Below are 27,233 nucleotides of genomic sequence, written 5' to 3'. Positions count from 1 at the left end.
GCTTCATCTGGTAGTCAGAGCCCATGCTGGTCTAGCCTCACCCACATCCCCTCCTGGTGGTTCTTATTCTGATTGTCTTCTGGGCCTTCTCTTGAGGCTGCTCTCAGCGGCTGGGGGGGCTGGCTGGAAGGTCCCCTCTGGCCTCATCCTCATGCCAATGTGGTGCTGGCTATAAGTTAGACGGCCTGAGTTCTCCTGCTGTGGCCTCTCTTCCTCTAGCAGACAGTTTGGCTATTTCCCCACAGTCTCCAGGCATCATTCCAAGATGGGGGAAGGCAGAAGTCATGTGGCCTCTTAAGGTCCAGCCTGGGAAGCCTTGAGATGTTCTTTGTATTGTCCAAGTCACACTATAAGGCCAGAGGAGATTTTCGCAGGTAAGGACATGGACTCTGTCTCTCAGAGATGAGTGGCTACATCTCACTGCAAAAAAGAATGTACACACAGGGACAGGATTGCCATCTTTGCAAACGTTCCTCCATACTGAGGTACTGGACTCTGAGTCCATTTATGTACCTATAAAGTCATATCCTTAGCTATAAAGTGATGTCCTTTCCTTTTTTATGTTTTGTTTTGTTTTTTTGAGACAGTCTTATGTAGTCCAGGTTAGCCTTAAACTTGCTATGAGCTGAAGATGATCTTGAACTTAGGGTTCTCCTGCCTCCACCTCCTGGGAGTTGGCATTGCAGGCATGCACAGCCATGCCCTGTATGTGGTGCTGGAGAAGGAACCCTGGGCTTCATGCTTGCCTAGCAACCATTCTCCCAACTGAGTTACATACATCCCCAACTCCCATGTAGCTTTTTTATTGGGAATGATGCACTTGCCACCTGAAAGCTCTTGCTGCACCTCTAGGACCCGAGTTGGATTCCCAGCACCCATATTGTGTAGCTCTCAGCTGTCTGTGATGGCAGCTTCAGGGAATTTGGTGCTCTTTTCTGGCCTTCTTGGGTACCTGCACGCATACACACACATATACACACTCTCTCTCTCACACACACAATGGGGGCGAGACCACACAGGCACACACAGACACACAGGCACACGCACACACACACACAGAGTGGGGGAGAGGCACATGTGCATGCACACACAGGCACACACAGACACACACAGGCACATAGGCACACACAGGCACACATAGACACACACACAGGCACACACACACACAGAGTTGGGGAGAGGCACATATGCATGCACACAGTCACACACAGACATACACAGGTACACACAGGCACGCACACACTACCTTTTCAAATGCTGCAGTTAAGATGTTGCTCAAAGTTGGGGACAGTGAATGAGCAAGGAGGGAGTGGCAGGATGTGCAGTAGATTCACTTGTGGACCCTGGATGTCCTGTCTACTCCAGGTCATACCTCTTGCCCCTGGGAGAGCCCCTCCCCTGTTGCTCCTGTCTTTTGGGCTGCCTGGTCTGTGTGAGTGGCATGGTTTCTGGGACTTTCCAGTCCTTGAGGCAGTCAATATCACAGTCTTGCTTCCCTGTCTCCCCATAGCTCTGCCTTGCTGTCAACTCTGGCTTAATAACTTATTTATGATATGAAATAAAAGCCAGCCATCACCTCACTGCTGCTGTTCTGCAGCAGAGACCTCACCTTCCAGTGAAGGTTGGTTTGATTTTCCTTCCTCAGCTGTGTCTCAAGGTCATGGCTGGAAGGAGGGTGGCTGAGGCTTGTGGAAGGCTTGGCTTGCCTGCCTATCTACCTCTTGGTCTCCTGGGGAGAGACCCAGGTGGGCTCCGAGTGAGTGCCCGAAGGAGCTCCTCCAGCTCTGCAATAGAAAATTCTTAAGTTCCTGCCAGCTCCCTGGCATGGTGTTTCTAGCTGTGGGCCTTAACCTGCTTTCAAAGCCCTAAACCCACCACCAATGTCTACACTCTGTCTTATTCCTGGTAGGTCGGGAGTGGCTATGACAACTACCCATGTAGTTGTCTGATGATGGCCCTATTACAAACATTCCTATAGTAGGTCTTGCCTCAGAATAGTCCCTGCCCTCTCCCTGTCCTTGGAGAAGCTATGTCTTGAAGAGGTTCTGGGGACTCAGTGTCCTTTTTATTTCCCAGCTAAGAAAGCTGAGACCCAGAGTGCAAATAAGCAGTGAATGTTCTCTCAGAGTATGTGGGGGGAGCCAAGGTGTCTCCCACAATCCCTCAGCATCTCCTGATCCAAGGGGAGGACTTGCCTATCTTCTACATAGCTTTATCTTTCTTAGAACTCTGAGGCCAACTAAGAAAAATGTCAGTGGCTTGTGTTATGAGTGGGCTTTAGCTCCAATGAAACATTCTGGTTTTACATGGCTGCTCCTCTATCCATCTTCAGATCTCAAAGTGAGCAACTGTGAAATGCTTACTGCATGTCATAGAACACATAGAACACATGTGGTCTGCTTAGCTTTCAGTGACATGGTGGCAGGAAATGCAGGTAGGCTGGTTTGAGAGAAAGGTCTGCAGGTACATGCATCTGTCAGGACACAAACTGCTTCCAGAGGCTACTGGCCTGGAGATGTGGGGCTACTCTGTCCCCAATAGTTCCTTCTGTCTCCTTACCCATAGCCACTGTTGTTGGATCTATTATTATTATTTAAAATGTAATTTTATGTGTATGAGTGTTCTTTCTTCATGTATGTCTGTATACCACATGCATGCCCGAGGATGTCAGAAGAGGGTGTCTGATCCTTAGGAACTGGAGTTATAGATGCTTGTGGACCACCATATGGTTCAGTGCTGGGAACTGAACCCGGGTGCTCCCACAATATCTCCCAACCATGAAGTCATCTCTTCAGCCTCAAAAGCAGACCTCTTATAATGGTCATAGTCCAACTTCAGTGGGCTTGGTGGCACATGCCTGTAATCTCAGCCACCTGGCAAGTTCATCCAGGAGGACTGCTACAAGTTTGATGCCAGCCTGAGTTATATAGTGAGTTTCAAACTACTAAGATACAGTATGAGACCCCGTCTTATTTAAAAAGACAAAAATATAGAAAGCCTGCCTGAGTTCAAGGACAGCCTAGGTTAATTAGTGAGAGCCTGTCCTGAAACTTAAATAAACCACAAAAGGACTAGAGATATAGCTCAATGACAGAATACTTACCTAGCATCCACAAGGCCAGGTTCAGTTTGCAGGGCTGCAGGTAAGATTCTAGTCTCCAGTGGCTTTATACTTGCTTTATATCACCCACCACTTGTCCCCTTTGGGATGCTATAGTTCTATGGATGTGTTTGTTGTCAGTAAATTGGTAGCTCAATGTGACGATGAAGTGAGTGGTGTGTGTGTGTGTGTGTGTGTGTGTGTGTGTGTGTGTGTGTGTGTGTGTGTGTGTGTGTATTGATGCACAAATGGAGGTAGGAGGAGGAAGTCAGGTGGTCTTCTCCATTGTTTGCTTGAGACACAGCCTCTCACTGAACCTGGATATTATTGTTTTTAAGTAGGCTGACTGACTGGCTAGCAAACTTAGAAACCCCCCTGTTTCTGTCTCTTAGCTCTTTATATGGATACTGGCAATCTGACAGTAGGTCCTCGTGTGTGTAAGTGCTCTTACCTGCTTGGCCATTTCCCCAGGTCATAAAGACACGTTTTGTTTTTCTGGGTTTTTTTTTTTTTTATTTTGAGAGTATTTAGAATGGACCCTACTGATGAATGATAGTGATGGATGGATGGATGAGTGAACAAATGAATGGATGATGCTGCAGGTGAAGAGGCCTTATGGCTGCAGCATGGAAATTTGTGCAGCTGGCAACTGATAGACACATGGGTGAGATGGAACATTCTATGGAACATCCTAGTGGTGCAGTCCCCAAGGAGGATTTGTCCGTATTTTGTCTGCTCTTGCACCTGGGTAGAGGAAATTGGTAGTTCCCAGTTATAGGGCCATTGGGGCTGGAGCCTGTTGACATGGGATTTGGGTGTCTGGTGCACCCACTTCCTCTGTGCTTCCCTGCCTTGCACAGGAACTTTCTCCTAAGCTGCTGCAGAGCTCATACATCACTTGCCACACACTGACCCTATATCAGAATCCGAGATAGACATTCACACTTGTGACTTACAGCCAAGGGAGGGCTTTCTGTGCTCTGTCTTGGCTGGCTCTCCCATGCTGAGGGGGCTGTCTGTACCCTTTCCCTGGAGCTGCCCTAAATGTTCTGGTTGGCATCCGAGCCACAGAGTGCAGACAGCAGGGCCTCCGTGCAGGGAGCTGTTCCTCAGTTCAAGGTTTGGCAGCTGAGATGCCTTCTGGCACTCAAGGCCTGCTTCCTGTCTCCTCGTCCTGAAACCACAGTTGCTGCCAGGACTGGGAGCCAAGCAAGGGGCCAGGCAGAGCTCCCAGCCTGATCATGGTGGGCTGTGGCAATGGTGGAGTAGGATAGGGGAGCCTTGGAGCCATGTGGCTTCTGGGCATAGGGAAATGGAAACATGGGTGGCTTCAGCCCCAGGGAGAAATACTCTGACTCTGGACAGACTCCAGGGCATGGTTTGCAAAGGAAGGGGAAGCTCGGGACACCTGTAGGTGTGAGCCCTGCCCTGACACCTACATCAGGACCCCTTCCTCTGGAGATGGGATGGGGTAGAAATAAAACAGTCACCCCTCCTTTAAGTGTGTTTATACCAAACTGTTAATGATATGAGCCAACTTCTGGTTGGCAATAGAGGACAATTATCACCACCTATGTCCTTGACATAATTATCATCATCACCATCAATACCACAGAAGGACTTGGGCTTATCTGCACTGTGGACTTCCCCATCTTGGGTAGCCACTGACATCCCTGACTTGCCATTGGCTATCTGCAGATTACAACCCCTCAGCCATTTCCTGAACCCCAAGACCCCCATTGTCTTTGAGGATAGTCTTAGAAATTTTTTTCCTGTTCGGTTTTCAAGGCTGTGTTTCTCTGTGTAGCCTTAGCTGTCCTAGAACTCACTTTGTAGCAGGCTGGCCTCAAATTCACAGAGGTTCTCCTGTCTCTGCCTCCCAAGTACTAGGATTAAAGGCTTGAGCCACTACTGCCCTGCTTGGCCAGTTATTTTTCAGTCAGAGGCAGTGTCTTTATGGGGAGGAAGTAGTGAGGTCCTCAGATGGCATGAGGCACAGATAGAGCCATCTTGAGAATCCTTGGTCACTCCCTACAGGGGTGGGGACACTCCCAATGCCTGAGGCATGCAGAACCACCCTGGCTTGGCTTAGCCCCATTCAGGGCATGCACAGATGGTCCACTGGAGTTTATTTCCTGTATATTTTCTGCATTTGTTCTGGCTACCCCCATGCTGACCTGCCCATCTTATGAAAATACCTGGACCCTTAGTCATCCCTTTGAGTGCTGTTCTGTGGTCCAGGAGCTTTCAGTTCTGGTGTGTGATTCTTGGCCCTGACTGTATGTAGGAATTACCTGGGTAGCTTCAAGGACATACCGATGTCCAAACCTCTCCAATGGAGCTATGATGTCATGGGTCTAGGGAGTGGCCTGGTTGGCAATAGATCTGCAAATTCCTCGGATGTTTGAAATGAGCATCCAGGCGGAGGACAGTTGTCATAGCCATGTATTTGACAGAGAAGTGAGGGTCAGGTCATGGGGGATCAAGAAGAATGGGCCCAGGAAGGACCCTGACCCAGGTGTCAGACCCCGAGGAGGCATTCTGCCCCTCCTTTGTTTTGTCCCCCCCAACTCTGGCTTCAGATGTTGGAATGGAGGCTTGGGGGAGACCCGTGCCACCTAGCATGGGTAGGGTTTCAGATGTTTCACTTCCCCATGAGCTTCACCTCTGCTCGACAGGAAAGTCCCGTGTCAGAGAAGGAAGAGTTCGTTGTATTGGTGTATGGTCAGAATCTAGAATGTTCCCCCATAGGCTCTAGTGTTAAGGTCTGGTCACCAACTTGTGCTGCTACTGGGAAGTAGGGGATCGTTTGGGAGCTTCAGACTAATGGAAGTTAGGTCACTGAAGGCAAGCCCTTGAAGGCTTCTCGGCTACCATGAGATAAGCAGTTTTGTTGTGCCATGTGTCCTCTGCCATGCTGCCCTATGCCACCACAGATTCAAAAATAGTAGCTCCAAACCTCCATGGATTGAAACCATGAGCCAAATACACTTTCCTTCTTTAAAACTTGATTTTCTCAGACATTTTGTTGCAGCCATTAAAGCTGATGAACACAGTTTTCCTTTTCAAACTGCTTTAGGGGAGGAGAGTTGCAGACTTCTGTATAGAGCAGGATTACCTTTTGAGATACCGAAACCATGGAAAAATTCAGACAACACAGCATTTTATAGAGAAAGAAATCACACCTGATTAAAGCTACCCCCTGCCAGTCTCCTATTCTTGATAGGGACTTTTGCTACCTAGTGGGATTTCCCCCTCTTCTTGGGAATGTCTTCCTGTTTACAGGCAGAGCATCTAAGCAGGTAAAAGTCAGGCTGTGGCAGAACCAGGAATCAGGGGCAAACCTTCCTGGGGTTCAAGAATTGTGCTCCCATCTCTGGGCTCACCATTCCCTTTCTGAACCCCCAGGTTCTAAAACATTGGTTCTCAACCTGTGGGTTGTGACCCTTGCGGGGGGGTGGTCAAAGGACCCTTTTACAGGGATTACCTAAGACCATCAGAAAACACTAATATTTACATTACAGTTTATAATAGCAGCCAAATACAGTTATGATATAGCAACAAAAATAATTTTATGGTTGGAGGACACTACAATATGTACAACTGTATTAGAGGGTCACAGCATTAGGAGGTTGAGAACCACTGCTCTAAAACAGTTTTGAGTGATGTTAATGACAACAACAGAAAATATAGATTCCACGTGTCTGTCACTGGAAGGCAAAACTGATGTCTGGCACATGTATTGCCTCTTTAACAGATACATGCACAGAATGTCACCTTAGCCAAGGTTACCCAAACCAGCAGCAGAGCCAGGATTTGAATCTGGGACTCACTGAACTTAGGGTCTCTGCATTTCCCCATATCACCCACAATATCTGAAAATGGGCTAGGTTTAGCCCCTCCCAGAGCCTGCAGAGGTCATGGCCCTAGAAACTGCGACTCAGTGGTCATCCCATCCCAGGCAATAGCCCCAGCTGGATTCCTGATGTTTCTTCCAGGCTTTGGCCTGTCCTGGGAGTCCTCATGCTGCTGGATTGGGGGATAGTACAGCACACCCATCCCATTGAGGATAAGTCTGGTCTTTTCAGTCCCATCGTGTAAGGGCTCCACATTTCTGCTTGTCGTCAAGGCTGTAGCTCAGTCTGAATCAGCCTGCAGACTTTCCTGGGCTTAGGCCGAGGCCTTGGCTGCTCTTGCCTTTAGCAGATCTTCCGCAGCAGTTGGGGCCTCACATCAGGTTTGAGTTTGCAGTATCCCTGGGCTTTCATCTGAGCCATGCTGACTCACACTTCTGAGGAAGCAGGCAGCTTGGGTCTCCTCTTGTGTCTTAGTCTCCCCCAGTACTCAGCTGCCTAATGGAGGTGTGATTCATGCACCATGAAGTTTACCCGTTCAAAGCACACAGTTCAGTGGGTTTTATCTTCCCTCTTTCCTTCCCTCCTTCCTTCCTTCCTTCCTTCCTTCCTTCCTTCCTTCCTTCCTTCCTTCCTTCCCTCCTCCCTTCCTCCCTCCCTTCTTCCCTCCCTCTTTCCCTTCCTTCTTTTCCAAAACAGGGTTTCTCTGTGCAGCCTTAGCTGCCCTGGAATTCATTCTGTAGATCAGGTTGGTCCGAATTTAGAGATTTGCTTGGTTGTGTCTTCTGAGTGCTGGGTTTAAAGTGTGCCACTACACCTGCCTTTCAGTGGGTTTTCTTTAGACGGGGATACACAACTGTCTCCATTGTTGACACAAAGTTTTTGTCAGCTCATTGGAGAAATTGTCCCTTACCTCTTGCCCCCAATCAAATCTGTCCTCCCTGAATCCACTCCTTTAGTTTCTCCACACATTTTCCTATTCCATCTCCTGTAAAGGCGCCCATAGACTTCATCATCTGGCTTCTTCCAGTTGTTTTCAGGCTCATCTTCTCTGTGGCATGCATTGGGACTTTATTAGTTTTTGTGGACAGATGACAGTCTAGTATGCAGATTTGTCATATGTTGATAGTAGGCATCTGGGATACTTGTACTTGTTGATGGCTTTGAACAATGCTGCTGGTGTTCAGTGCTTTTCTGGTGGCTATGACAAATGTCTGACAGGTCCATCATGGTGGGGAGGTGTGGTGGCAGGAGAGTGAAGTGGCTGACCACATTTCATCTTTGTTCAGGCAGCAGAGAGGTGAATGCTGCTACTTAGCTTGCTGTCTCCATTTTTCCTTTTTATTAGAGCCATGGGATGATGCTGTCTACATCCAGAGTTGGTCTCTCTTCTTCAGTTAAACCTTCTGCCTTCCCAGACCAGTCAAGAAGTGTGTCTCCTAGGTGTTTCTGAATCCAACAAAGTTGACAATGATGCTTAACAGTCCATTGACAAGTTTTTTTTTTTGTTGTTGTTTCTTTTTCCTTTTTTCTTTCTTTCTTTCTTTTTTGTTTTGTTTTTGTGTGTGGACATATTTTTATTTGTTTTGGGTCTATGCCTAGGAGGGGACTTTCTGGACACTGTATTAAAGCTGTTTAATAGTATAAGACACTGCCAGACTGCTTTCAAATACAGTCTACATTCCCACCAGCAGTGTGTAACGGCTCCAGTTTCTCCTCATTCTTGCCAACACTTGTTATTATCTTACTTTGATTCTAGCCAGCCTAGTGGGTGTGAGGCAGTATTTCATTGTGGCTTGGATTTGACTTTCCCCCACTGACTATTGACACTGGACACCTTTTCATTGGCCTTTTACATATATTACTTGGAGAAATGGCTACTCAGATCCTTTGCCTATTTTTAAATTGGATTGTTTGTCTTAATTATCAAGTTATACAAGTTATATCATCCAGATATAAGTTCATTAAGACTAGTAGAGGCTTGTCTCTCTTTTCCCCTTCACTGCTCTCCATCATGTCCCTACATAGAGGAGCCCTGACAAGAACTCTGCTTTACCGTGGTGGATGGATGGCACTTATGTTATGTCTCAGAGACAACAGTCCAGTGCGGCCTCTCAGGGGCTGGGCCCTGAAGGGTCCTTTTGTGCTTGTAGGCAGTTGAACTGACTGCAGGGTTAGGGTACCAGAAGTTGCAGGTCTTAAGTCCTGACATACCTTGATTTTTTTTCCCAGAAATGGGTAAAACAAAGGAGGGAGAGCAGGTCTGGACACAAGCCTAGAGTTCTCTGAAGTTTGCTTGGCCAGTCTCTGTCTATCCAAGGGTAAGCATGAAAGGAATACATGTATGTATGAGAAGTTCTAAGAAGGGTAATCAGGGTAATCTGCCAGCATGAGGTCTTTATCAGGGATAAGTTTAGGGAGAGCATGTGATTGGGGGAGACCTGGCTGGGGCAAAGATAATCAGCTTTCTGAAACAGTGGTTTCAGAAGCCCATTTGCAGTGGTTAGAGAGAGGCAGTGAGTATGGACAACTCTTCCCCATGAGAATGGATCAACAGCTGGGTAGGGAGGGGAGATGCTAGGATGGGCTTGAATGTTGATGGCAGTGGTCTAGCAGAGGAGTGTGTGATGAGACCAAAGAGACAACCATGTTTGCAGGAGCTGAGTCTGGCCCATTTCTAAGCTTGGATTTCCATTTCATTTGAGAACACATTTCCCAGGCCTTCCTGCAGCCACCCTGGAGGTTTGTTTGCAGTGTCGTGTCCCCTTACCTCTAGATCTCCATGCACATAATGCAGCTTTAGAGTAAACATGTTTATACATACAAAGGCACACTTATGAACAAATTTCAAAATAATTTGGCTTCTGTTGTCTACTAAAATATCTGGGACTTTGATCTGATGGTAGACAGGTACCGGTGCCAGTTAGGCCCATAGCAAAGTGATTCTCTCTCTCTCTCTCTCTCTCTCTCTCTCTCTCTCTCTCTCTCTCTCTTTCAAGACAGGATTTCTCGTGTAATAGCTCTGGCTGTCCTAGAACTCTCATTGTAGACCAGGCTGGCCTTGAACTCTGCCTTCCCCAGTGTGGGTATTAAAGGCGTGTGTTCCCCATCACCACCGGCATTTACACAGGTGATTTCCAAGTCTCGTTCCCCTCCTCAGTTGTCATGGGACTGCTTCTTCCGGTGCCCTGGGATTTCACACTGAAATTGAGAGTTCTCCCCCTAGGCAGCTGGGGAAAAGGTCAGTGTGGCCTGGAGGCCTCTGGATCTGCCACTGAAGTGATATTACTACAGGGGCACATTGGAAGAATCCAACTAGAACCTCTGCCCCCACTAGCTATGTGCCTCCCAGGAAGGACACTTCAGAAACGGCCACATTAAAGGGAGTCTAGTGCAAGGCTCGGGTGACCAGGCCTTCCCCCGAGAGTTTCCATCCGGAGCAACTGGCTAAGGGCCCACCTGGGATCTGGCTCTGGTAGATGTAACCAAGGATTCATTCTTTGTTTTGTTTTTGTTGTGAGAAACCTTCTTAGTGTATATTTCCTACTTATGTACTGTTTGTGAGTGAGTGAGCAATGGGTGGAAATAGACAGGGCCGACATTGATTTTCCAACCTTCTACAAATAATTTTCCCCCTTTTCCTTGATGTTTTATCCAGAAATTTGATTTGATTTTAGTACTTTAAAATTAGCTACCACTTTTCAGAAATATAAACATCTCATAAATTGAGAGACGGAGTGATTTAGTGAGGAGGCAGGGAGCCAGGAGGCTCTGCTTGCCAGGCTGTCTGCCTTGCGTGGTGCCTGGCTTCCTGGACAGGGCAGGCATTCAAGGGAACTTGTGCCAAACCTCTCTGTGTGTAAAGCTGGTGGGGAGGGGACAGGGTTTGTGTTGTCATGGTCATACCTAGAGTTTTCCATGAAGGGTAGGAATAGCTGGAGCTGGGGCCAGGGCTAGGCTTGTCTTCATATCCTTTCTCCATGACAAGGGTCTCTCAGGCCCAGAGAGAGCCCAGATTTGGCCCAGGCCTCAGCATCATGTCCTAGATGGGATAAGAATAATCTTTGGAGAAACTCTGCTCTTTGTCTTTGGGGACCAATGAGACCCATAGTCACAAAGTATGCCCCTAGTTGCTAGGTCTAGCTCTTTTGCCATACTTAGTAAATAGTTTCAAGTGACATTCTTCAACTCTGCCCTGGGGCAGGACCTAAGGGCAGGATGCTGAACAGACAGGACTGAGGGGTCAGAGCTGCAGGTGTGGTAGGAAGATTAGTGTGGGCTGTGGATCCTTTCTGGTTGAGAGATGGGAAGTCCCCTGGAGAGTGGGAGGGCACTGTCCCCTTCATGAGCCCTGTGCTTTGGGTCTCCTCTGTTGTCCCACTCATAGTGGGAGATGTCCACAGGAACAGCTGGCCAGAGGTGAGAGTGAACATTCTTGTTCTGAACAGCCAGATTCCGATAGAAGCCAAGAGAGTTTCAGGTGGGACTAGGAAAGGACCCAAGGCCAGGTCTCAGCCCAGATGAGCCAAGGTTGTACGGTGTACTGGTTAAGGACCACACAGACCTGGGCTCCTGACCTGGGCTCTTGTTCAATGCTGTCTCTCCCTGGGTTATTTGAGCAAGTTGTTTTACTTTCTGAACCGCTAAAACTTAAGTATGAAATGAGTCTAGTATTAGTGCCTGTCTCAAAGGACTGTGAAGGTGAAACAGTAGAAGACAACATAAGTTGTAGGGACTATTTTTTTTCCTGATTTTTGAGATGGAGTTTCTCTGTGTAACAGTCCTAGCTATTCTAGAACTTGCCTTTGTAGATGAGGCTGACCTCAAACTCACAGAGATCTGCCTGCCTCTGCCTCCCAGGTACTGAGTTTAAAGGCATGTGTCAAAGTTAGAGTTTCTATTTTGTGAAGAGACACCATGACCATGGCAACCCTTATACCGAACATTTAATGGGATGGCTTACAGTTTCAGAGGTTTAGTGCATTATCATCATGATGGGACATGGCAGCGTGCAGGTAGACATGGTGCTGGAGCTGAGAGTTCTACATCTTGACTCATAGGCAACAGGAAGTAATCCAAGACACTAGGCTTCTAGTCTCTATTCTTGCTAGTATTTCCATGGGGCCAACACAGGCTCCTTTGGGCATGGGTGTCAGGTTGTGTTTTAGCTCTTGTAACTAGGTGCCTGATGCACACCCATCCCTCAGGGCCACACCTGCCCTAGTGCTGGGCATGGTAGGACATTCATCATCCTTGGCTCATTCCCGGAGCCAGAGGCTGAGCCTTATTTACCTGTTTCTCAGAGTAAGGGATGGGTGCTGAGTCTTTTGAAGGAATGCTAATGCTGACATTGCATTCGGGGTGTGTGTGTGTGTGTGTGTGTGTGTGTGTGTGTGTGTGTGTGTGTGTGTGATGTACCAGGCTGGCTGAGGTTTCCCTGCTTGAGCTTCCAGCCCCCCACCCAGGCATGCTGAGCCTACGTGGGTAGCCTGTGCTACTGTGTCTAGCTTTTATGTGGGTTCTGAGAATCTGAATGCAGGTTGTCAGGCTTATATAGCAAGTGTACTCTGTCTTCCCAGCCCAAGAGCCCTGTCCCTGGCATTTTAACAAAAACACCAGGATTTTCCCAGACCATCACATTCCCTGACAAAATGGAGCCTGCAGAGGCCACACACCATCTCAATGCCACAGTTTTTCCCTGGAGCATTTCTTGACCTCCTGAATGGGTTTGTAATGAGGTGTGAAGGGGGCCATCTTGGTCCTGACCATCTTGGTTTTCTGCTTCACCAACAAATGAAAAGGGCCGGATGCTGCAGGGACAGGTGCACTGGGGCCTTGGGAGGGCTTCCCTGAGACACAAACAGGCCAGCTGGGGAGGTGAGTGGAGCTGAATGGTGTGCAGTGGCCGCTGTAAGAAGGGGAATTCTAGTTCAGATGGAGAAGTCTCATCAGCTTATAAAAATGTGCCTTTGAGCACGGTTCTGTGTTCACAGCTGGGCCCCTGGTGTCTGGGAAAGCTGAAGGCTTTCAGTGGCTATCTGTTAGAGCAAGTGAATGAATTCAACTAATATTTATTTATTAAACATTATCTGCTATTTTCTGTGCACCGTGGTAGGTGGACTGGCCTTCTACTTTATAGAGATGACGTGTGTGTGTCTATATACATTTGCAAGCATATGTATATTAACACACATCTCTTTATAAGCTTTATTGGCCTCTTTCATTATGGTCTTGGTTGGTAGCTAATAACACATTTTCTGGGTTTGGCCAAAGTTAGATTTTTGTATTTTGATTTCCAAGGCCAGCTCTTGATTTTATTATTTTTTTTAGGGAATATTTTGATGTGAATAGAATGTGAGATTGAAAGGGAGCCTGTGCCCTTGGTGCAACCTCCTGGCTAGGTTCTTGTGGGGCCCACAGTCCCTGCTTTAAGTCTGAAACAATAACCCTTTGTACTGGAGCAGGGTCTACACCTTTCCAAGAGTAGACCCCCTTTTTGTTCTGGGGGTTTCCCTCTTGCCTTTAGGGGGAGTAGGACACTGTCAGAATGCTGTGCCTGGCTGTGTGCACCACCCCACTTACCTTGAGAAATAATAATAGAACTCTTTGCTCATATGAAGCCTCAAATGGCTAGCACAAGCAATGCAGGTCATGCTGTACTTAAAATGGGGGCCCTCCCCCTCCCACAATCAGTCTTCCTAACTTTCCTATGCTCCCTGTCACAAAACTTCTGGGAGTCTCAGGGCTTCCTTCCCAGGCTCTGCAGGAAGAGCCCACCCATGTGTGTGTTTTGTGTTCCACATTCTCACCTCTTCTGTCTCTTGCTTGCTGCTGCTCTCCCTGGCCTGCAGGCTGGCCTCATCCGCACAGACAGCTCCGACTACTTCATCGAGCCTCTGGAGAGAGGGCAGCAGGAGAAGGAGGCTGGTGGGAGGACACACGTGGTATACCGCCGGGAAGCTGTCCAGCAGGAGTGGGCAGAGCCTCATGGGGATCTTCACAATGAAGGTAGGCTATGGGCAGGGGCCCTAGAAGTCACCTGTGTCCCTATCTCTGGGGTCACTTCCGGTTTAAGTGCTCAGTACATACCCTCCTTCTTCTCATTTATGAAATGGGCTTGGGCCACAACCAGTGGCCAAGTCAGGAGAGAAGCCCCAGTGGATTGAAGGGGCTGCTGGAACTGACTAAAACCAGGTGTTAGAGGGAGCCTCTTGGGTCTCAAACAGGGGTCTCTGAGGATGCTCAGTGTTGCTGATGAAGGCTGTGGCTAAGTAGTAGCGGAAGTCAACCCTGCTGTGTGGTTGTCCCAAGAAGACTCTTAAGGTCCTTGTTGGTCAATTCCTGGAGCAGCAGGGACAGCCTTGTGTCCAGTGTGCCTTTTTGAATTCTTGCTCTGTGATTCTAGGCAAGTGCTTTAACATCTGGGAGCCTCATTGTCCAAATGAGTAAGGTGAAAACGACCAATGCCACCTGCTAAGGCTGATGTATGTGTTGGTGGGTGCTTACCAAAGTGTGTACAAAGCCACACGAGCAGCAGGCCCTTGATGAATGGTAGGTCTCACTGTAGTCATTGGAGCAGCCATTGGCATGCTCAGGTAGGAGCCCCTTGGGAGCAGGCACAACTGGCTCCCTGGTGAACAGTACTTGGCACCATGGTTCAGAGGATGTAGGGAATGTGACAGGTGCTGCTCCTGGCCCTATAGCCAACTTCACAATGAGTTTTAGCTTTGTCATGGAGCTCCTTTGACTGAGAAGTAGTGATGAGGGCTGGATGGAATTTGGTCTTGAGTGGCCATACCCTCATTCCAGGGTCCTGCGGGTTGGGACCTTGTGTGAAGAAATGCCCAAAGACCAGTTGTTCCATATGGGGTGACTTCTGTGAAGCTCCAGCTGTTCTCCAAGTGTCACTGGTAAGAACTGCAGGCCAGCAGGTGGGAACAAGGGGCTAGATGGACACTCTGACCAGTGTGAGCAAGGCTGGAGTGGGCACAGTACCTCCTCTCTAAGGCAAACATTAAGTCTTAATTGGGATTTTTTGTTTTGTTTTGTTTTGTTTTTGCCAATTCTGAACCCAAAGCCTATAGATCTATCTTTGAAGAGAGACTTGGGGAAGCCTAGCTCATCTCCACTAGCTTGACCCCAGCCCCCTTAGTACCACACAGATGGCAGCCCCCAGGCCTAGCATGCAGAGTTGAGGTATGTGCCCAGGGAACTGTGTCCAGTGTTCTGTACCTTGGGCTGCTTGGGTGAAACCTCTGTGTAGCAGCCTGGCCACCCAAGGCCTTTTGTCTAAGTGACAAGGGATGGTAGAGGACTTTATGGCCACCTGTGACTCTGCAGCACACTGGTAGGAACACATCCTGTGAGAAGAAGCGGGATGTGCCTGTCCCCTTGTGACAGGCAAGCAGAAGGAAGGGTTCCCTTAGACCTGCTTTCTGCCTGGTCTGTGGGGAGCCACCTCTGAGCCTGGCAGAGGAGCCCCCCACCCTGGTTTGAGCTAGCCCATTATCTGCCTGTCCTCATTCTGTGTGGGTGTACCTGCCCTAATTCCTCAGAATCAGCACTGTTTGACATTGTTCCATCTTCTGCAGACCCTGGGGTTCCTGAGGGACAGACCCCCCAAGGCTTTCTCACCTTTGTGTGTCCCCATGGACTCTTGTCTATGTGTGTGTGTTGGGGATGTCCAGCTGTCCTGGAAGAAGACAGACAGGAGGACTAAAGGGCTTTATCAGGTGGCCTGCTACTCAAGCTGCCTCTGGAGGGAAGAACACCTTCAGGTTTCTTTGTTAAGGGGTACAGTGTCCACCCATGAAGGTGGGGTGGAGGGGACTATTCTTCTAGGGTCTCAGGGTGTAGCCTTGGCTGCAGCTTCTTGAAGAGGGTATTCATGCAGCATCCACATACCTGTGCACCTACATACTGCTACTGTATACATAACATAACATAACATAACATAACAGAACTCACATATTCCTATTCTCCCATCTGTACAGGCACACTAAAACACCTACCGGAGTAACATCTCCCCTCACATATTCATACTTGCACATGCAAATACCCCCCCCCACTGTCAAGCCATGCACCCACACGTGTGCTTACAATGCATACACAGATCCTCACGCTTTTATCTCTGACAGTTGAGACTTGGGCCCCCAAAGAATTGCTAAGCGATGCTCTCTTCCAGGGTGTGGTCAAGAATGCAATGGCTTGACTTCAGTGTTAGGGTGTCAAAACCAAGAGCTGCCACCAAGATGTTGCAAAGTAAAAATTTAATAGTGGCTAGACCATATTTCCATTCTCCCATAATAGGAGAACAGAAATGGCCCAGGTTAAAGGCAGAGTGGCCTCTTTATACCAAGTGATTAAAAGTAAAATTTTGAAGTTATTTTTTATATTTTTTGTTATTCATTTTACATACCAACCACAGCTCCCCTTCTGTCTCCTCTTCCCTGCACCTCCCCCTAAAATTTTGTAGTTATTTTTTATGGTCACAGGAAAGGTACATGTTAGGGGTTTATGGTCAGACAGTTGACATACCATGAAACTTCTTATGGTCAATCATTTCTCAGAAAAGTAGAAACAGTTTATGACCTGTAATTCACAAGATTATTGAGGAAGAACCAGTCAAAAAAGTTGACTTCTGGCTAGGACATGGTCAAAGTCTAACATTGTTTGACTAAAAAGAAAATGGAGTCAGCTGTCCCTTAATTTTCAGGTGTCTGAACTGCTGGGGCCAGGCTGGTGGGGTATGTCCCTACACTCCGGCTGCACCTCAGTATGCCGAGCTCCCTGTACATCCCCTCATACTTCCCTCTTCTGCAGTCCTGGTTGGCCCCTGTCTCTTTCCTTCCTCCCACATTCTTTATGAGGAGCCGCTGGATGTAAGCCATCATAGACCTCTGTGGCACAGCTCTGGGCCTCAGCCGTAAGCATATGTACGTGTATATGTCCATGTGTGTTCGTGTGCATGCTCTGCTTGTGTGTACATGAGTGGGTACTTGTGTGTGCACATGTTCTTTACCTTATACACTGAAGCAGGCTCTTTCATTTGAATCTGGAGCTCAAGGATTTGGGTAGTCTAGCTAGCTAGCCTGCTCTGAGGAGTCTGACTCTGCCTTCCCCATGTTAAAACTACATGCCGGCAGCCAGACTCCTCAGCATTTATCTAGGGATCATGGATCCAGCTTTAGGCTACATATGCTTGTGTATAAGCCCCTTACTGACTGAGCCCCCTGCTCCCAAACTTACCACTTTAAAATACATCATTGTGTGGTTTCATGATGTGTGCAACCAAAACTCTTGTTTAATTCCAAAACATTCCCGTCACTCTCTTTAAAACTTCCAGTCCTCCCTACAATGAGGGTGGATTCCTATGAACACAGGCATTCAGTTCAAGGCCGGTTTGGTGTCTTCATTTATCGTTTGGGGCTTTGCATTGCAGTGGTCTTAACACACACTCATTTTCATGACACAGTATTTTCCGCTTTATGCCTACACTCCTCTGTCCACACACCTTGGGAACTGCTATGATGGTGCTGGTCTGAACACATGCATGTAGTTTTCTGTGAATACAGCTGGCTTTGGGTGTGGTCTGGGAATGGAATCCATGGGTCCCTCTAGGCTTCGGGGGTTGGAGATTACTGATGGTTTTGGGAAGCTGTACATTTTCCGTTCACTTTGGGCTTCTTGGGTGGCCTCCCTCATAGCTCTCAGCTCTGGCTCACTGTGACTAGAGGGTCATGGAGTATGACTGAGTACCTATGACACCCCAGTTGACACAAGACTCCCCTTTTATCATTTGCTGAGAGGGAAAGTTGGGTGGTCCTAGCCTAGGTGTGGTAATGAGACTTGGGTTTTCAGTTTTGTTCCTGCCATTAATTTGCTTTGTGACCTAGGGTGAGCTAGGTAACCTTTCTGAGCCTCCCTTCAGTAGACATGGAGGGAAGGGCTCCAGGGTTGTTGAGTATCTGTGTGCTGCTCACATGCTGGGTTGGCTGTTGCTCCCCTCCCATGGAGAGTCCATGCTCCTTCCCCACCCCTCCCTGGGATTTCTCCCAGTGACCTGGAATCACCATGGGGCTTAGATGCCAGGCTGCCGGGAACCTTCACCATTTTGGATTTTGGAACATTTCCAACTTGGGAGTTTTGAGTCAGGGCTACCCAGCTGTCCTGGTGTATGTGAGATCCAATCTAAAATTGCTGGTCTGAAGTATTTTAGAAAGGAAGCCCTCACACTGTATGTTGGCACCATCCCAAATCTGTCACCTGATCTACACTATAGACTCAAGTGCAGCCCCTCCCCATTATCACCCGACTGCCATCTGCCAGCCACTAGGAGTTCCATTGTGGGATCTTTACACCCCAGCTCAGGGCCTAATCTAGTGGGGTCTTAGATAAGTGGATGCATGAGTGTTTTGAGGAACAGCCTGAGGGACTGGGGGTAGGACTCCAGTAGAGCGCTTTTCTGGCAGTCAGGATGCCCTGGGTACACGAAACTGCATCTCATGAAATGGGTGTGGTGATACATGCTTGTCATCCCAGAACTCAGGAAGTGAAGGCAGGAGGATCAGAAGTTCAAGATCATCTTCAGCTACATAGTGAGTTCAAGACCAATCTGGGCTACAGGAGACCCTGTCTGAAAAAGAAGAAAGGTTTCAGATGAATGGTGGTGCACGCTTTTAATCCCAGCACTCAGGAGGCAGAGGCTGACAGATCTCTGAGTTTGAGACTAGTCTAGTCTATGGAGTGAGTTCCAGGATGGCAAGGGCTACAGGTTTAGAAAAACATTATCTCAAAAAACAAACAAACAAGAAACACCAAAAAGAAAAAAAAGGAAGAAAGAAAAGAGAAAGACAGACCATATTCAACATGTGTCACAGTCCCCCACTCTTTCTATCCCTGCTCTAGCCTTTGGCCTTGGTGACCTTCCCAACGTGCTGAATCTGGTTGGGGACCAGCTGGGTGACACAGAGCGGAAGAGGCGACATGCCAAGCCTGGAAGTTACAGCATCGAGGTGCTGCTGGCAGTAGATGACTCGGTGGTTCGCTTCCATGGCAAGGAGCACATACAGAACTACGTCCTCACACTCATGAACATCGTGAGTGCCCCTGTGGACTTGGCACGGGCAGGCGGGTGGCTACCAGTGCTGATGTCTCCTCAGAGAGGGTGTGGGGCAGTGACAGCTTGTAACTTACCGCAGGGGAAGTGTGAGTGCTGCAAGTCTTGCTGGCCACCTCCATATGGCTTCTAGCCCAGTATGTAGCTTGGGACATACAAAATAATTCCAGGAAGAGGAAGTGAGGATGGACATGGATGTGGAAATACCTACTTCCTTGGAGTAATGCCTGCTCAACCCAAGACTAGAAATTCAGGTTCAGCTTGGGCACCAAATAGTGTTTCTGGGGGATGGGGAACAACTGTAATTTGCTCTTCTGGGATGGGATCTAAGTGCTACTGTATCCATTCAAAGCCTGGCCTCTAATGGTGGCCTCATGCCAGGTGGTGTTTGTTCCATGACTGGTGACTCTGGGGGTGGGGGTGGGGACAGGATTTCTTCTCTCTCCTTATATCCAGTGTCTGAGACAGATTAGCAAGAGGAAATAGTTTAACAGATCCTCAGGTGTGGGGTAGAGGTTTTATTCCGGTAACTTGGATGAGTTACTCCGAGGAGTGGACTAAACTGGAAATTTTGCTTAGGTCAAACAGGTTCTTTTAAAATTATATTGTGCGTGCATGTGTGTGTGTGTGCATGTGTGTGTGTGTGTGTGTGTGTGTCTGTTGCAGCGTATCAGTGACAGTCAGAGGACAATCTGGGGAGTTGGCTTTCTCCCACCACCACGCCAGGATCTGGTAAAACCCTGGGATTGGGAGCTGTAAGACAATGCCATCTGAGTGGTGCAGGAGGGATGGGAAGGTCTTTCTCGGACCTCATGGTTAGGTATGTGGATGTCAGTGTCCCCTACCCTCTTTCCCAGGCCCTTTGTACTCCCCCATACTTTACTGTTGGACAAAGAATGCCTGTAGGCCACCCTGGCTCTCTTGGCACATCCAATTACTATATTCTGATTTTTGACCCTTGACCCCTAACCTATGGCTTACAGCCTTGTCCAGCAATCATTGCTAACTGCCCCTAAAGATGCTCTGAGGGACTTCTCTGGCAACTGCTGTGTGGATGTCCTGGATTTATTTTTTCTTCCCTCCTCCTCTCTTTTCTTTCTTCTCCCTTCTCCTTTCTTTCCCCCTCCTATCTTTTTGCATCTTTACTTTTGAGATGGTGTCTTCCTGTGTATCCTAGACTGTTCTTCAACTTAGCATGTGGTCCAGGCTGATCTTCAACTCTTTTTTAAAATATAACTTATTTATTGTGCATTTATGTTTTGCCCACATATATGTGTGTGTGTAAGGGTGCCAGATCCTCTGGAACTGGACTTATAGACAGTTGTGAGCTGCCATGTGGGTGCTGGGAATTAACCTAGATCCTCTGGAAGAGCAGCTAGCTCTCTGAACCTCTAAGCCATCTCTCCAGCCTGGCCTGAACCCTTGATCCTCCTAAGCACTGGGATTACAGGATGGGCCATGATGTCCAATTTGGGTTTGATACCATAGGCTGGGCTGCTCACTGCTGCCTTGCCATATGGATAGGAAGCACAGGGCCTCGGATGGTGAAGCTGAGGCCATACTGCCCATGGAACACAGCTTCTGGAGCACATACACAGGCTATGGTAAGGGATTGCCATACCTACCTGCACTGTCATCAGGCAAGCCAGTTGTGTGGGGCAGTTACTTCACTGAACAGAAGATGGCCAGCCAGACTTCCTGCCACTGGAGGTGAGCATATGGGCAACAGATACCCATGGGACCTATGGCTCATCCTCTTCATTGTGGAAGACTTTTATTTGGTTGGGATGCCAGAAGCACAGACACCCCTGGGGAGAATTCATGCATCCAAGTACACGGGTGTCACTTTACTTTTGCCTTGAAGCTCTGCCTGCCTGAGCCGCCTTGTCTCTGCCAAGGCAGGCCTGGTGGGATCATGGAGGATATCTGGTTGCCAGGATGGATGCTCTTATTGTGCCAGTGTGTGGGGGCTGGGTGGGGTGGGGAGCAGTCAGAGCAGATTCCAAAAGTGAGGCAGTGGCCATCATCTAAGGAGATCCTGTCTCCAGGATGGTCAGGGCTGCACATAGAGTGGCAGGACTTTCATGCCAAGCCTAGCCTGCTTTCGGGTTCATTCTGCACTTGTTGGGGTTGTTAGATCCACAGCTATGGATGATTGGCAGGGACCCCCTCTTCATTTTTCTCTCATCTTTCTCTGTGCCTTAGTTTACCATTTCCTTGGTCCCTTTCCTTAGGACTTCTTTAAATCTCAGTGCTAGGGAACCCTTTGGTTCCCTGAAACATGATAACTTATTTTCAGGGTGTAGCATGAACCTTCTCAGAGCCTTTCAACAGACTCATTCTCAAAGCTTCAGTGGGGCTTCACGGAGAAGCCTTGTCCTCTGGAATAATCAGAGACTCACTGAGGACAGTGCAGAAGGCATTTAAGGGCAACAGAGGCCCAAGAAGCAGGATCACCTGTCCTATGCAGGCAACATTTTATAGCTGGCTTGTCGGGCCCCCTACCTGTAGCCCCAGGAGGCCACATCCATTGGCTTGTTGACCCCCTACTCACCCCTCCTTAGGAGGCCACATCCATTATGTCCAGAGCTTGGAAGAGTGAGCAACCAGCTCAGAATCTACACAGCAACTAAATGGCAGGGCCAGGCTTTAAATGGAGATCTATCTGATTCCAAAGTTTGTTATCTAGCTACCACTGCTGCTGTTACAGAACTTGACACGCAGGTGTGGAGAGGGGAGAGGGAGGATCCTGGGCTCCCAGCCTAATGTGTGAGTCACCACACACACACACACACACACACACACACACACACACACACACACTACGTTGAAATGGGTTTGCTTTTAACTTTTAGCAAAAACAAAACAAAACTCCAAAACCAAATAAAAAACAGTGGGCTTTGGGAGAGAGATACATGAAAGGAAAGGGACCCAAGAGAGGGAACAGGCATCCCCAGGATAACAACCGAAGGAGGTGGGATCTCAAGGGTAGAGGCCAGGGAGTCTCCTGAGTATTCTACAGTATGCGAGGTAGCTCCCACACCACTGTCAAATTGGCCATAGTGGCAGGTGAAGCTCCTGTCTAATGTATTTGTCTCCATTGCCACACACAGGTATGGGCATTTTCTAAGTCTTCCCACACTGAGGGGAAACAGCTCTCATCCCAACAGAAAGCACAGAACAGATGCTGTCCCTCCCCTAGCACAGGATTCATGTCCCCAGAACAGGACCCATGTCCCCAGCACAGGACTCATGTCCCCAGGACAGGACTCAAGACTTACACCTCCACCCTGCCTCCCATCCCCCAGCACAAGACTCATGTTAGCAATGAGTGAAGAGGGCACTACTCTCTCCCCAGAGAACTTTCACACATAGCATTCCACTTTATCGACCATAGAGGAGACTCCTGACAATTCTATTTCTGAGGTGATATAATGGGCTCCCAAAGTAGAAGGTTGTTTTAAACTGACAGATGCCATGACTAAGCCCAGGTTCCTGAACTGGACATTTGTCCCTCTTCATCCTCCACACCATAGAGATGCACACTGGATTCCAAAAGCTGTGTTCAGGAGGCAGGAAGTGTTGCCAGGCCTCCTTGTGCCTCTGTTTTTATGCAGCGGGCCTGCGGGGATAAATGCTGAGCGCTGTGGACTGATGAAAAGGGCTCTGTTAGGCTGGGTGGGTCTGTCCCTGTGCTCTTGGAGCCATCCTGCACAAACAACCTGGATCTGAGGTGGGCCAAGCAAGTCCGAGCCCAGGGGAGCAGTGCAGGCCAGCCCTTGGGCTCTGGGGAGCTGTGGACACACCACTTCCCTTAGTGTGGGGTGAGTGGCAGTGGGGGACACCCTTTGAAATATAAGATCATGGTAATGAAGTTGGGCAGGGGGACAAATGAGGAGACTCTGCATCCTCCTTCCACCTTGCTGGTGACTGGAGGTAGGGCTTGTTGATGTGACACACGAGGAAGTGTGGCAGCTCGGCTAAGTGTGCTCTGAGGGGACAAGATTTTGGCTCCAGGCCTGGCAACTGTATGGGTCAGGCTGAGTATCAGGGAGACAGACTGATCCTAGGAGATCCTGTGTTTAAATCTGGCCTGGGCTACTTAGTAAAACCCTGTCTGTTCCCTTCTTATACAAAAATGAAAGAAAAGGAAGAAATATATCTGGAATACCCAAATTGATAGATGGTCTCTAAAGTTCTTTAGTTCACCACAAAATCATTAAAGCCACCAAAGCAGGAAGGGCTAAGAAACTGTGGCAGATGCATGACCTGATGCACTGTTGCACCCTGGATGAAGTTTCCCCCCAGCAAAAATAGGATGTTAGGGGAAACTGGAGGACCAAACTTAACCATCGCCTGCTAGTGTCAGGTGACTCATCCTGACAGCTTTAACCACGCTTATGATGTCCCTACTAGCCAGGCAAACCTAAAGCTTCTCTACAAGGAGAGGCTCCTTATGAGTTGAGTATGTCTTCTCTGGAACGCTTGGGACCAGAGTGTTTGGGGTCTGGGATGTTTGTTTGAATGTCAGTGGCAGCAATCGTGGGGAGAGGATTCAAGTTGGAACATGAAGTTCACATGTGTTTCATGTTCCCCTTAGATACACAGCCGGAAGGTAGTTTCACATGTTATTTTTAGTGCACCTGAATTTTTGACAGTGACCCATCACTAGCCCAGGTGTGGGATTTTCCACTTATAGTGTTACTCTGGCACCAATATATATATATATATATATATATTGGAAATTAGAGCCCATTTTCATATTTAGGATGTTCAACCTGTAATTCAAAAGAAAACAGGGCTGATGTCATCCACACAGCTCTTGATGACAGACTTTGGTTGCTCTCAACCCTGGTTAGAGAAGCTCCTTCTGCCATGTGCAGCAGTTGGTGAGGAGATGCTTACTGGGTCACAGTGCTGATATGCCACCAAGTACCCAGCCCTAAGCAGGACATCCTTTTCAACCCCACTACCAACACCTCAGAAGGGGAGACGGGGAGATGGAGGATGGAGGATGGGAGAGGAATGCTGTGAAATGCTATTTTCTGGACAGGAACTACTGCAGCTCTGGTTACTTGCACAAGATCTGTATAAGCACAAGCCAGTCAAATGTCCCTACATACGTAGGGCAGGCCAGTGATCTTCAGGATAGTGGCTGTAGGTGGTCACAGGGGAATGGAGAGGTGTTCTTTATTGAAGGTGTGTCTCCTGGCAGGTTCTCTTCTGTCTGGGAGGGTTGCTGGGATCAAGGGAGGAACGTGGTGTAGGAAGGACCCTCACAGGCTGGGTCAGCACTTAGGGGCAGTTGGTGCCTTTGCCTCTATGTGAGCACAGGTGGCCTTAGACTCCAGAGTCTTAGCTCTTGGCACTGTCCCTACTCCATCTCCTGTCCTTGTGGCTTCTCCTAGCATTGTCCCTCAGGAGAGAGGCAGTGGAGACTGCTGGGCACTATGCTCCATGAAGCTCTCTGCCCTAGCTTTGCCAAGAAGAGGCTGGTCTTGGCGTAGAAGCTGAGGAAAGACTGCCCACAGCCCTCTTGTGTTCTCCTGGGACCTGGTTTACCCCTCTAGCCACAGACTGAAGCTGGGGCTCTCCCACCTCAGGCTAAGAGTCAGAAAAAGCGAGTTTTCATACTGCAGGACTGTGGGGGCATGACACCACCAGAGTTACAGGGTGATAGGAAGGGAAGGGGGCTCTTTGTTACTGCTTGGGTGGCTGTATTGCTGTCCAGTGGGCTGGGAAACTCCCTTCTGCAACCTGGGAAATCTTCCGTGATCATTCTTAGCTTTGTTGTAAGAGTTTGTCGAGGGAGGGGGAGGGAAAAGAAAGGGAGGGAGGGAGGGAGAGAGGGAGGCTGGGAAGCCTGGGGTGAGGGGAGCTTCCTACATGAGACCTGGGACAGATATAGTAGTGGCAGGGAACCTCCACTGACTTATCCACGAAGTAGTGACCTACAGGGTTGATCTGCTGAACTCAAGGCCTTCTGAACTGACTTTCTCCTTCCTTTCTTTCTTCCTTTCTTCCTTTCTTCCTTCCTTCCTTTCTTCCTTTCTTCCTTCCTTCCTTTCTTCCTTTCTTTCTTCCTTCCTTCCTTCCTTCCCTCCCTCCCTCCCTCCCTCCCTGCCTCCCTCCCTTTCTTCTCTTATAAGACAAACTCTTATGACAAAGCTAAGGATGACCTTGAACTTCTGATCTTCCTGCCTCTATCTCATAAGAGCTGGGATGAGTGTGCACTCCACACTGTTTACTCAGGCCTCCTACACACTCTACAAGCACTCTACCACCTAAACTACATCCCCAGCCCCCAGGAAGCTTGTGTTTTTCCTGGGGGATGGGAAATGACTCAGTGGGTAAGAATGCTTGCTTTGCTAGTGTCTCAGTTAAGGATTTCTTTTGCTATGATAAAACACTGCCCGAAAAAGGCTCAGACGCTAAGAGCACACAGGCTGCTTTTCCAGAGATCCTGAGTTCAATTCCTAGGAAACACATGATGGTTCACAACCATCTATAATGAGATCTGATACCCTCTTCCAGTATGCAGGTGCACATGGAGGCAGAACACTGTATGCATAATAAATAATTTTTAAAAACAAACGAAAACATTGAGTAAAAGCAACTTGCAGAGGATTAGGGTTTATTTCATCTTACATTTCCACATCAAAGACTGTCATCAAAGTCAGCCAGGGACATAACCCAGAGGCAGGAACTGAAGCAAAAGCCACAGAAGAACACCATTGGCTTGCCCTCCATTGCTGGCTCGGCCTGCTTATATACCATAGGACCACTTGCATAGGGGTGGCACCATGCACAAGGGGCTGGGCTGTCCCATATCAATCAATAATTAGGAAAATGTTCCCATAGTTTTGCCTATAGGCCAATCTGGTTGGGGCATTTCCTCAGTTGAGGTTCTCTCTTCTCAAATGACCCTAGCCTGTGTCAAGTTGACATAAAAACCAGCCATTACAGTAAGCATGAGGACCTGAGTTCAAATCCCTGGTACCCACATAAAAAGCAGGGCATGACTTTTAGTCTCAGCACTATGGGAATCAGAGACAGGAGGATCACTGGTCCTTACTGGCTGCCAGCCTAGGTTCCGGTTCAGTGAGAGTCCTGTCTCAAGGGAATAAGGCAGAGAGTGACAGAGGTAGACACCCAGTGCCCTTTTCTGGCATGAACATGTACACTTGCACATGGGGCATGCACACTTGCACACAGGGCACACACACACTCTTACACACACTTGCACGTGCACACAGAAGAAAAGAAATAAAGAATGAATGAAAGAAAGAGAAACTCATTTTCTTGCTTACAAGACCAGAAAAGTTCTGTTCTTGGAGGTGGCGAACAAAGCCTGGCAGGGTGCCTGGCACACACTCAGCATTCTGGGCGCAGCCGCTCACCCCTCCAGCCCCAGCACTCACCACCTGTCCCCTCCCTTCTGCTGTTTTGTCTCTCTTTGGCCATCTTTCTGACCTTTGCTTGTTTTTCTGGTACACACCCAGTGGCTATCTCAGGCCAATAGGTGATGTCAAACCCTAACCTAGGAGTCTGGCAAAGGTGGCCTTGAACTTGGCTTAAAGGTGAGAAGCAAGCAAACCAGAAGCACTGTTCTTTCTGCCCTGTGGGTGTGCCTTGTGGCCATTCTGTGTCCACCCATGGGAAGCAATTTCTGACTGTTCCCTGACCACATCTCTCCACAGCCATAGTGTGAGGGTGCTGGGCCAAGCCCTGGGTGTGCAGCTGGGGTGGAGTTTGTCAGAGGCCCCTGTGAATGTGTCCTGGGGAGGATAGGTTCCTGGGCCTGCCAGGTAGCCACACCACCCTGGCTGTGGCACCATGTGTAGGGGCAGTTTCTGCCAATATGGTGGCCCTGTCCAGTCACTTCTCTGGCCCATCTAAAGCACTGTGGTAGTTCCAGCCAGATAAACTCTGAGCTTCCAAACTGCAGGGCCAGGACTAGCAGGGGTATTTGAGATGGATACGCCAGGACCCAGAGAACAGGAGCAGGGAGCTTGGGAGAGCAGGGCCTATCCTGCCTGGCAATGACCTAGGCTGGATGGCAATTGGAACAAGGGCCATTGGAAGCATTGATGAGGGGGCTGGAAGGATGGTGAGACAATCAGTGAGTGATTGAGATCACTGGCTGCTTTTCCAGAGGACC

The 27,233-nt window shown here is 48.6% G+C and overlaps 1 protein-coding gene across 1 annotated transcript in view; it reads left to right on the top strand.

Annotated features, from left to right (window-relative positions):
• Adamts14 (ADAM metallopeptidase with thrombospondin type 1 motif 14) overlaps positions 1-27,233 on the top strand; it is a 64,706-nt gene that overhangs the window by 6,939 nt on the left and 30,534 nt on the right. The window contains exons 3-4 of the mRNA XM_051186788.1: positions 13,806-13,962; positions 18,862-19,052. Of these exons, the coding sequence (XP_051042745.1) occupies positions 13,806-13,962; positions 18,862-19,052 (348 nt within the window). The remainder of the gene's footprint in view (positions 1-13,805; positions 13,963-18,861; positions 19,053-27,233) is intronic.

This window comes from Phodopus roborovskii, unplaced genomic scaffold, assembly GCF_943737965.1.
Source record: "Phodopus roborovskii unplaced genomic scaffold, PHOROB, whole genome shotgun sequence".
NCBI classification, from domain to species: Eukaryota; Metazoa; Chordata; class Mammalia; order Rodentia; family Cricetidae; genus Phodopus; species Phodopus roborovskii.
This window is presented reverse-complemented; position numbering and strand designations above follow the sequence as displayed.